This window comes from Thunnus maccoyii, chromosome 1 (genome assembly GCF_910596095.1).
Source record: "Thunnus maccoyii chromosome 1, fThuMac1.1, whole genome shotgun sequence".
NCBI lineage: Eukaryota > Metazoa > Chordata > Actinopteri > Scombriformes > Scombridae > Thunnus > Thunnus maccoyii.
The window spans coordinates 12,310,382-12,322,558 of NC_056533.1; the positions used below are offsets into that span (position 1 = coordinate 12,310,382).

General features: G+C 38.3%; 1 protein-coding gene across 1 annotated transcript; it reads left to right on the top strand.

The window, feature by feature from the left end:
- The first annotated feature begins 303 nt into the window (after positions 1-303).
- On the top strand, positions 304-12,120 carry lpcat2 (lysophosphatidylcholine acyltransferase 2). Its single transcript, XM_042418844.1, has 14 exons — positions 304-753; positions 1,115-1,257; positions 3,532-3,749; positions 4,353-4,465; positions 4,800-4,860; positions 5,291-5,349; positions 5,630-5,664; positions 5,861-5,915; positions 6,327-6,409; positions 6,714-6,839; positions 7,172-7,325; positions 7,525-7,623; positions 8,521-8,662; positions 9,796-12,120. Exons 1-14 carry the CDS (start codon positions 643-645, stop codon positions 9,972-9,974), a joined length of 1,578 nt encoding a protein of 525 aa, XP_042274778.1. The 5' UTR covers positions 304-642; the 3' UTR covers positions 9,975-12,120.
- The last annotated feature ends 57 nt before the right edge of the window (positions 12,121-12,177 follow it).

The following is a 12,177-nucleotide window of genomic DNA, read 5'->3' on the forward strand; positions in this document are numbered from 1 at the left end:
TTTTCTACATGTGCTACTTTCCACAACTTCAAAATATCCGTTCAGGAGAGAGACATGGTGGACTGTTTCAAATGAGGATTTTATGTTATGAAACTGCGCCATCTTGTGGACATTTATGAGACTTTATAAACAAATATTGTTTGTTTGTACAGCATTTTATTCCCATGAAATCTGTGCTCATTCGCTAATTGTGCATAATAGCCTTGGTATCTTTGGAGCCATTTTCAGCTCAGATGGATAACATTTCTGTTTCTACAAGCAGAGCTATTTCCATAAAGCACATACCGGCACTGTCACTCCGGCACCATTTGAATTGTCATCTCATTTAGAAATAAATCGAATGGGACGATAGCATCATTTACACATTCATTAATGCTTTACAGATTGCAGATATTGATGCAAATTTCGCCAGCAAGCTTCACAAATACACCGAGCGGACTCGACCACGGTTATTAAGGTTGGAGGTGGAGCTTGAGGCAGTCCTGCTTAGCTTTCGCTGCTCTGTGTGCTTGCCTTCGCCCGCAAAGATCGCCTGATATGGGGAGAAATGAGTGAACAAGGCCCCCGTTGAGGAAGTGAGATGATAACGTTGCGGCGCCTCGACTACAACATTTGTCTTGTTTCGTGCTTCCCAGGACTGCCATGCCGCTACAGCGAGTATTCGCCCTGCCGAGACAACAGTCTCTGCTCCTGCCTGCGGTCATCAACCCGTTTGTTCAAGACACAAAACTAACCAAAGCTGCTGTTATTAAAGTGAGTATGACGTCTGAGTTCAATGATCATGACTATAGACAAGGCGAGCTCTTCAGGAATAATCATCGCTTTCTGCATCACACAGTGTTTCATATCTGATGTGTGAGATTACACACACAGGCTGCAGGGTAACCAGGGCCTAATCTTCTCCAACTAGGCTTTGACAATCGGCTTGTAAAGCTGCGTTACATGCAGCACAAACAATGAGCTGTTGTGTGCCCTCTCTAAAGCTGTCCAGTGATGTGGATTTCCAGACTCGTGCATATTTTTGTGAAGTGTAAAGTGGGTTATTTTCTGACAGCAGTCTTTTCTCCACAAACAGGCCTACTGATAACTTATTTGTGTGTCCCCCTCTATGCAGTGTGTCCTCATGGGAATCTTCCTGGTCCCTCTTCGCGCCATCCTTATATCCCTGGTTCTCATGGTGACATGGCCTGTAGCTGTCATAATAACCTTCAAGCATCCTCTGAAAGGAGCTGTTGAGCCAATGACAGGCTGGAGACGGTAACTAGGATACAAACACTATCTCACTGCAACAAAGCCTCCCATTGAGCTCCCATGTCTCACCAGTTTACAGACTGGCATGCCTTTTAGATAGCAAACTCACTTATTAATCATTAGAAAGCTTAAATCACTTCAAATGTATTGGCAAGTGGTGTATCTTTCTTGCTCTGCGTTTTTGACATCGGTTTTGTTTACATGCATGGAAAATTCAGTTCTATAACTTGCTTGTGCAAGTAACTTGAGTTTGGCCCGATGCATACATAGAGTGTCAGAAACCTACCTTCACATTGTTTGCATTCTTCTTCATGTGCCGTGTTATGCAAACAGTGTTTTGCAAAGCAATTGCACCTACAAAGAGGGAGTTGTGCTACTTTTGCAAGTGACCTATCCCATTTTGTGCATAAAAGCATAGCTATTAGAAAGACATAGAAATATATTAAGATTTAATGCAGATATAAATTTAGTTTCACATTACAGGATACAACAGAAAATTTTGCCAAAGCAAGAAGTAGCAGAGGCGGTTGTGTTCCTGGATTCATAAACTAGACAGGAACATACAACCAAGGCAGCATATTCTCAAAATAATAGTCTCTGACATGACTTGAAGAATGTGCAGATTCTTGCACTTTTGTCGAATCATGCTTCTCTAGATTGTATCTGTACCACAAGCGTTATTTCAGCTCAGTTCCCCTCAGTGCTCAGAAAGGAAAGAGTCAGCGTGCTTTAATAAAAGGAACTGAGAAGATGATTTATGTCTGTATTGTATAAATAGCAACCAATTTTTTGATCTTCTAACGTTGTTATTATCTGAAGGAATTGAAATAGATCATATGATTGGGCATAGTAGTGTATATCTATCTGCAAATTAATTTTAAGGTACTTCCATATGATATCCATATGATAACTTACAACTAATACACAAATGTAAAATTGCCAGTGGTGGGATTGTAGTTTTGTTCCTGTGAGTAACAAACAGGCTACAGCATTTTAAAATGTTCAGTTGGGCAGATATTAGGTGTTGCAGAAACACACACAGTGCACAGTTCTGCAGCTAACAGGAACATTGTGACCTTTGACCACAGCTTTTTATATGATTGTGATCAAATGTGGTGTAGGTGAGAAACGAAACAGAAAGCTGATCTTTTCATATTCTAACTTAGCCATTTATTGCCTTGCTAGTAACAGGCTCAGATATTGGCAAGGTGGTTAAAGAACTCATGACTTAAAAAGCTTAGTTTCTACTATGAAAGGACAAGATTAGTAAATAGTTGTGTTTCACAATTTTAATAGTGTTTAATAGTTACCATTTTAAGCTCCATTATGTAATATGTATGATGTTAACAATGAATCATATTACTTCCTGTAATGTGAGAGACTTTTGGATCCGTTATAATCAACACCCAACTTTGTAGACTCAGTTACAATCACTTTCAGCTCCTTGTTTTTGGTTTACCCAACTGTATTCATTGAGTCCCAACAGCTCTTACCAAGCCCCCTCAGTTAAAGTGTGGGCAGTTGTCAGTTTACAAGTTGTGAGCCAAAAGGCAGAGTAAATGAGTTGCTGGGGAAGACATTTTTCTCAGGACCATAACAGGTCTAAAAAAACAGCAAATTATGGACTGAAGGTAGACAAGTGGTGAGAAACGGAACCCCAAATAAAAGCCTATTTGGCTGTATGCTGTCTGCATATTTAAGTGTCAATATGTTAACCATGATAACCTGATCTGTTGATAGGGTGTTGTTGATGTTTTGTGTGTGTGTGTTGGAAGCAAAGCTGCACCATAAAGCAGAGAGCTTTAAATTTTCAAAGGTTTGCATACTCAGGAAAAGTTTTAAAAATTCTACATTACTGTTCGTCACATTGTGCCTCAATCTGTATAATGATTTCTTGCCGCCCTTTCTTTAGAATATGAGGAAGTGAGTGGTGGAAGTCAACTTCTTTGTAATGCTATGGTTACAGGAAAAGTACAAAATTGTGCAACTATTACTAAAAACACTGTAATTCTTAAAAGAAGAAAAATAAACCGCTGATGTTTCAACTACAATCGCGTAACAGCATAGCAGTAATGCCTAACAAGGAAAATCATAGAAACATGCTGGAGCATCTATTTGACACTTCAACTTCATACCTTTCACTACTCTAAGTGAACACATTTTTAACATGGCTTATTCCAGTGTGAAACAAAGCGTGCATTACTGTCCAAGATACACATTTATGTTTCTGTTACATAATCTCCTAAATCTGATCATTTAAAAGATTGTGGTCATTCCCAGGTTTATGTGTCAGAGGGTGATGGCTGCCTTGGGGAGGACCTACTACTTCTGCATGGGCTTCAGAGTGGTGATCAAGGGCAAACAAGTCAGCAGCAGTGAGGCTCCCATCCTCGCTGTGGCCCCCCACTCCACCTTTTTTGATGGGATTGTGTGCATTGTAGCAGGCCTTCCCTCCACTGTCTCCCGCGTCGAGAACCTGGCTACACCCATCTTTGGCAGTGAGACACTTTCCATTTTGCTCTGTTGTTTCAGGAAAGTGTGTGTTTTGGGAGGAGGAGGAGGGGGGTTTCTTGTTCTCACAACTTCCAGTATGTGTGAGAGCTTACAAAAGTATTTACATGTGTGTCATATAGTTAATCTCTTTAATCTGTTTATCTTCACCTGACTTTGCAATTTCACAACCCTCCATGTAAAGTGTTCTTAGTTACATAGCGCTTGTGAGATTTGTCATTCAAAGTCATTATCAAGTAGGATATTATTCAGTTCAACACTTGCAACATCCTGCTGACACAGACCTTTGTCAAGCAGACATCATAACTAACCTTAAAAAACCTGCTTTGTGAAGAAAGAGTGTGGTGTCTTGATACATATAATTGATTCCATCCTTCTTATTGATACTAGTGACACCACAGAACTATTAAGTGCTACTGCTAATGATATCAGTAAGTGACCATTCATGAGTATATGGCCCTGCCATATACTCTGTGATGCTAACAAAGCTTTGTTTTATATGAAATTATCTGTGAAGAGCATGACAAAAAACAACATATGTTCCTCTTCTTAATGTGTGCATTGATATTTGTGTTTTGCCCTCTCTGCAGGGTTTGTGCGCTGTCTGCAGCCAGTGCTGGTGTCCAGAAAGGACCCAGACTCCAGGAAGAATACAATCCAAGAGATTGACAGCAGAGCCAAGTCAGGAGGCCACTGGCCACAGGTGTGTCACAATGCACAAAAAACCCAGCTCCAGGAGCAAATGACTAATATTACCCTTGTGTTAGCGAAAGATATAGTTCCAGAGAAAAACCCATAAGCAGAAACTCAGGATGTTGGTTTGGTTTCTTCATTTCCTTTGTTAGTTTGAGTTGCCCACATTTTATAATTACGATTCTGTCAGAGTATCTGCCAAAATACAGTGCACATCAACACAAATAAAAGTACTATTATTTCAGAAACTCACTGCAGTAGTTACAGTAGAATTTCTTTAACTACTTAATAGAAATTATACATCATATGATTTTAACATTAACTAATGATGTTTTGTTCTTCAGGTTCTGATATTTCCAGAGGGAACGTGTACAAATCGCTCATGTCTTATCACTTTCAAACAAGGTAAGATATAAAATTTAAACATATTTTTTAATGTTCTTTTGCAAGAAAATATGCTAAATACAAGGAACGATATAACAGACAAAAGAGAATACAAATCAACAAGCAAAATTAAAATACTACTTCTGCTTATAATAATAATAATGATAATAATAAAAAATATGAATAACAATAATTTCAACTAATATGTCCATAATTTGCTAATAACATGTTTACCACTTCATATCATTCAAAAAGGCCACACAACAGATGGAACCCTTGATCACACATTAATTACAGTTTTAATTCATGTGCTTGGTGATTTGACTTGTTGTCAACTTATACTCCAAACTGGTTTTGAGAGAGGTGGGAGAATAAGGCTGTCATCTACAACTACTCAGCTCTCAATCACTTGTACTTATTTTTGTTTCCACCTTGTCCATTACCTTCCTAGGTGCCTTCATCCCAGGGGTTCCTGTGCAGCCTGTAATAATGAGATATCCCAACAAACTGGTGAGTGACTGTGATTGTAATTTAACATTAATATATATCACCGCACTTCCAAAAGGAAAACTGCATGAGTTGTCAGTAAGCCAGGTATTGTTTTCATTGTTCTATGATGTTTCCCATTTCAGTTCTTATTAAGCTGTCTGGTTGAACTGTTCACAGGCTTTTGAGTGCAATCAGACACTAGAAACTTGGCTGTATCACACAACTACCAAACTAATATGTATCCTATCCCAGTGTTTATGTTTTATGAAGCTTTGTGCAATCTCTTCTTTTTTTCCTCTAGGATACTGTGACTTGGACTTGGCAAGGTTACAGCTCGTAAGTGGGCTTTGCACAGAAGTGGGAGATTTCTTATGTTTAACAGACAGTTTGCATGTTTGGTGAAGGGGGTGTCTGCTGCTGTTTATTCCTAGACATTAACCAGTAGGATAAGACTTATTGCAACAACTTTTGGCACTATTGAAGAAGGTATAAAGTATGTAACTGACTGTGTTTTTTATTGTATTATCTGCAGGAAGACACTGCTGCTTCTCACTCTCTGCCAGCTGTACACCACAGTAGAGATAGAGGTAACAGAATTTCCGCCTTCACTGAGTGTGTATGCATCCATATATAGTAGCTACAATGCTGTAAAGATTTTTTTTTTACTTTTAGATATTACATACATGCATTAATGGGTGCACAACATTAATGCAAACATGTGAAAGCATTGAAATTTAAAAAGCATTAGATTGATTAATCATTAATGTGTATTTCAGCATCTATACATGGCAGTTTGTTTAAGAGAAGATTTGATAACTTTTGTGCAGCTTTACTGGTAATATTTGTGCCATTCTCTGCAGTTGAGTTAAATCAGAGATACTATATCACGTAAAGGCTGAGATGTGTTATCTGTAGAAAGGACTTTGACTTCTATGCAAAGGTTTACTTTCTACGTGACCTTGCATGTGACCTCTTTTCATGTGTTTGCTGTTTTTCAGTTCCTGCCACCTCATACACCCACAGAGGAGGAGAAGAAAAGTCCGGCTCTGCTTGCGAGCAGAGTGAGAGACATTATGGCCCAGTAAGTGTCCTCTGTGTGTTGCTCAAGCCCACAACAGAAAAAAAGTGTAATAAAAATAATTTGTGCTCATATTATTAATAATACAGTGTAAAACAAATAAGGAGTATGATTAAGTTGATAAGAAATCAAACGAGTATTGAGAGCATGCTGTTAAAGATTAATAAAAATATCAATATATCATGACCACAATTAAAATTAAACCAATAATTCTTGACTGACATTACATCTACATTGTTATCCAGGCGGTCTGGTCTTTACAATCCTCTGATCTATCTGACCTTTGCTTGAAACTGTGTGTATGTAGGGCGTTGGGTGTTCCAGTCACAGACCACACCTATGAAGACTGCCGTCTGATGATCTCAGCCGGGGAGCTAACACTGCCCATGGAGGCCGGCCTGGTTGAGTTTACCAAAATAAGTCGAAAACTGAAGTAAGAACTTCACGCTAAGGACTGCATCACACTCTTGACTGTGAACTTGTCATGTTGAGAGTGTTTTTTTTTTCTGCTTAGGTGCGACTGGTATAGTAGCGTTCCTCTTAGCATATCAGTTTTGTCAGTGCAGTATATAAACTGTTAATCTACTCTGCAATTTATTTTGAGAGCAGTTATGTGTCATGGGAAGTTGTCGTTTATCATAACGCCTCAGTACTACGTGAATGAGAGTTGAGATCTTGACTTTGACCTGGCTCCATTTTGAACTAACCTCATGTCACCAACACACACCACAACTTCCTCCTCGTGCTCTACTCATTCTCCCTCAGTCTGAAGTGGGACAATGTCAGGAAGGAACTGGAGGGCTTTGCATCCATGGCCGGCTCCTGTAAGGGAGGACGTATCACCATTGAGGAGTTTGCCGGATTCCTGAAGCTCCCTGTCAGCCCACCCCTTAAGGAGCTGTTTGCACTCTTTGACAGGGTAAGAGAATTTCATATAAATCAAGTACGCTGTTGTCCAGATAACATATTGCCATACAAATTCCCCAGACTCCTTTTGACATTCAAAACTGTTGATACTAGACAAGAGTCTGTATTTGTAGACTGTGAAGGGCAGACCATCATCTTAATAATCTGTGCATTTACAAACTGAAGTTTCTTTGTTGTGTTTTTCTGTCTAGAATGGAGATGGCACCATAGATTTCAGAGAGTATGTTATCGGAGTGACCATCTTGTGTCGGCCAGCAAACACTGAAGATGTTCTTCGGATGGCGTTCCAGGTTGGACAGAAATATTCTGACATTGCTGTGCTCCTAATAGGTCCTGAAGAATATGTAGTACTTTATTTGAATATACACTGAATACAGATACACAGAAATTTCTATGGTAGTATCCACTCTAATGGATCACCCAAGCTAGTAGCTAGCTCGACTTGCCTATGTACACAACCTCAATCCTTCAATGTGTCTATTCATCACTGTATCAAGAATGGTAATCGACAATGGTGATTCCATTGCATCATGACTTTCCTGCTTCCTGTTTTTCCTACTTTTTTTTTAGTGATGTGTTTTTTCTGACTGGATTTTATTGCTCCATTCTTTATAAACTTTAGTTGAATCAGATGTTTTTTTAAATGCTGGAACTAGAACATGTGACACATTTTGTGCATATATGTACAGCATACACGTAAAATAGAAAAACAACAAAATATAAAAAGTAATCATCAATAATAATTTAAAAAATAATCAAAAAGCATCAAAGCTACACAACCCAGCTCTGCATGTAGTTGATATGAGAGCATAACAGACAGCTGGTCAGAGCTGTGGCAGGACTGTAGGGAAGAACAGAGGCAGCATTCAGAGAGTCTTGGATAATGTCAAGTTAACAATGTGTGTCTGTTGTGGAGAGCATAGAAGACTTTAAGTCATTTTTCTGGCCATAAGGTCAAATGTGGTTTCAGACAAACAGTTCTGCTGTTTATATATTTTGACTGAAAAGTTATTGTTCAACTAATTTAGGATAAACTGTGCAGCAGCAAAACTTAATTTCCCTCTTTTATGTTTGGTTTCACAACCACGTACCAATTTTCACACTTTATATAACCTTTTTTTTTCTGAACATGCAAAAACATGAAAGTGAAATTCATATTTTCTCCCTTGTTGTCCCCTCTCATGCAGCTGTTTGACACAGATGAGGATGAGAAAATCACCCGAGAGGAGTTTACGGCTCTGCTGCGCTCCGCTCTGGGTGTGTCAGATCTAAACATGGCCAAGCTCTTCAAGGAAATTGATGCTGACGGCTCTGGTTTCATCACCTTCAGTGAGTCGACTGTTTTAGGCTCATAAATGCATAGACTACGGGTGTAAACAAATAAAACGCTGTGCAGATATGCACTGATAATAATCTCTGAATAGATCATCATCAACATATGTCCAGGGAACACGGTTGAAAAACAGCCTCTTGGCTAACTCTGGTGCATTTACAGCAATGTTTATTAATGTGCCCTGTTGCTGTCAAATAACTCAGTAAATAACAATACAAGTAAATAAAAAATAACACACAATTTACACAATTCACCACAAATGTAACCTCCATTTCTTGTCAGGGTCATAACTCAATCAAATCTAAACAGACATCATATAGTGGCATCTCCTTCGTTCATCAAGGAAGCATGATGCAGGTTTGCCAAAATGTAAACAAACAGCTAAAAACAGAGATCAGGTTCAATACTCATACAAATTTCAGAATTTTTTACCAGATTAGTTCTTCAGTGTGAAATAAAGCTGTCTGATAATCCACGTGTGTTATTATTTACATCATGATCAGAAACTGAAGCCTGGCACAAGACGGAAAACTGATGAGCTGAATTTAGGGACCGTCTCAAAACTGCATGCAAATGGGCCAAAGGAGCTTGTCAGATTTTTGTCAATAGCTTTCTCTTTTTTTTTTTTCTTCATAGACACATCAGATCAAGTTTACATTCATCTGGATTTCCTCCCATTATTATGTACACAATCTCCAGTTTTTAAAGAAAATCATGCAGTATGGCCCAGTGCATTTCTGACTTGTATTTCTCCACTAACTTCTCATACTAATTTCACTACTGATTGCCACACAGGTCACACAGCTTTTACTTTGACTCAGATATTTTTGTTGTGTAAACGGATACAGATAGTATCTTTGTTACACCCTTAGCCAAGATCCCCCCACATCCCCCACACCCTTTACTGTATGTATTACCAGCAGGTTTTATTTATTAATCAGTTTATTTTTTAAAATGTACATGGCTCTCTGCTTATATTATTGTCTACTTAACACTTACAATAATTATTAGAAGAATTTCTTGTGAATATGTGAAAGGCATACCGTTTTTGTATTATAATGGCTTTTACTTCCTTCATTCGTGGCTGTACTGTATCCTAATGCTTTCCTGTCTCCCTGATATTCTTTAGCTGAATTTCAAGCCTTTGCTACGACCCACCCAGAGTATGCCAAGCTCTTCACCACCTACCTGGAGCTTCAGAGATACCAAGCGATCAAGGAGGCAAGTCCAGGGGATCTGGAATTGTCTGGTTGGACCAGCTCAGGGGATAAACAGGAAGAAAGCACTTCTGACAAGAAAGATGACTGAAGACAACGGTGAACTCTGCTCGACTGCACTGAAAGACAGAATACTGTATACACTGGATCGAGACGGAGGATGTAAGAGTGCCATCTGCCCTCCAACGACTTCTAGCAAATTCAAGTCATTTACCACAGCAGAGCCATATTATACATCATGTGCTTGCCTTTTTATACAGATTTTAGAGTGCTTCTATTTTCAATTTTAGTGCCTTATAGAGATTTTAAAAAAACAAGTTCCCCTTGCCACTGCACAAGAAATGTCTTATTGCAGACCTTTTCATCTGTAAAGTTTTGCATGTGTGTGTTTTTGTCACATGTTCATCAGAAAAAGCAAATGAAAAGTTAGTTGTAGGATAAAAAATATGCAAAAAAAACCTTTGTCAGTGTTTTAATTAACTTTCTAAACCCTGCAAGACTTTATGTCCTTGTGTCAGTGATAGTGTTTTATGATATATTTGATTTTTTTCCCAGAGCCTCACCATGTTTTTGACCCGGATACATTATTCTCTGTAGCCTGATTTTACCCTAGCTCAGACTTAGATGAACATGGCTACATCTACATCCCTTTTTTGTTTTTGTGGTTTTCTTTAAGTTAGTGGAAAAAATTGCCAAACCAACACCTTTTAAAATATAAGCAAAGAGCCCTTGTGCTTCCGTGTTGCCGTATAATTAGTGTAAAGTAAGCTTTATTAAGATCTATCCAATCTGGCAACCCACCGATGTTCTGTATTAAAGCTATGTCTACGAAGAGCATACATGCTGTGTATTACACTTTTTTCCAGTGCTCAGGGACACAGACCTTGTAAGACGGCTGTATAATTAGCCAGAGGTTTGCTTTGCATGTGTATCTATTTGCATTTCTACTGAAGATTTTTGTTGCTGAGACAGCAGAGCGTCTACACAGCTTTAAGTTTACTAAAGCAAATCAACCACTGAAAATAGGGCAATTTGTGAGCAAAAAGGCAACAGTGGTTCTTCACAACAGCATATTCCAGCGGGGTATGCTTTCAGATTAACTAGCGGCACTGTTATTTATTTAGTAGGGTGCATTACAATTATGTGATTTTTTTTTCTTTTTTTTTGTTAACACTGCAAAGTTTGCTTTTTAAAATAAAACAAGAATACAATTTTAACTAATGCCTAACTTGTGTTTTTATATTAACCACTGAGGAAACTTGTTATGACTTCTGTAGACTTTGTTTATAATGAGGTATAAATGCAATAAAGGGCCACTGCTGTACCTCTCATTCTCTGAGCCACCACCAGGTGCCAGCAGTTACCTGTTACAGTTCTATTGTAATTTGTGTGTGTGGTTGTTTTTTTGTTTGTTTGTTTGTTCTTATGTATGCTTGTGAGTACCAGTTCACATTTTAGACATCTTGGCCTGTCCTTCGTTAAATTGTGGTTAGGGTGAAACAACAATGAAGTCTAAGGTAGTGAGGTTTAAGGTCTGGCTTGCATTGTTAAGGGCTGGGGTTGGAGAATGTGTGTATATATATACTGTATATAATATATAACCCTGGAGAGCAATGATGTTTTTAACGGCAACAACCACATAGGCAGCCATTCTGTATACAGTGAGGTTTTTTCTGGTTAAACATGTCTCCAAACATGAAACTGCTAACTAAAGCATTACTGGTGCAAAGCAAATATTTTAAGTTGCTGCAAATGTTACATTTAATCATGACTGAACTCATGATAGGACACACAGTAAGATATGATATGGATGATCTCTGTTATCATCTTTATAGTCTCATACCAGCAGAAAATCTTAAACATAAACATTTGAAGAAATCTATCATTTGGTGTTCAAAGTACGGACAGCCTTAGCAATATCTTAAAGAAAATAATTGTGTTATCATGAATGATGTGCTATAAGTGCTCGATCTGTCAGCATTGCAGTGAACATTGTGTGTGTTTTATTCTCTCATCTGGCCTGTGTGTGACCCAACCTGTTTTAACTGTGAGGTGGAAATAATGAACTGATACAGTGCTTGTGCGTTCACGTAACATTTTATCATTCATGTGAATGTTTGTTTTTATTGTCAGATCGAGTAGGTTCTCCATCTATTCTGTCAAGACAATTTCTGATACTATAATAGGGAATTTGTGTAAATCTGTACATTTACATCCAATAAACCTTTTATGAGATATTCCTTTTGTAAAAAATGAGTTTTCCATCTGCTTACTGGTCAAAATATATCTTGACA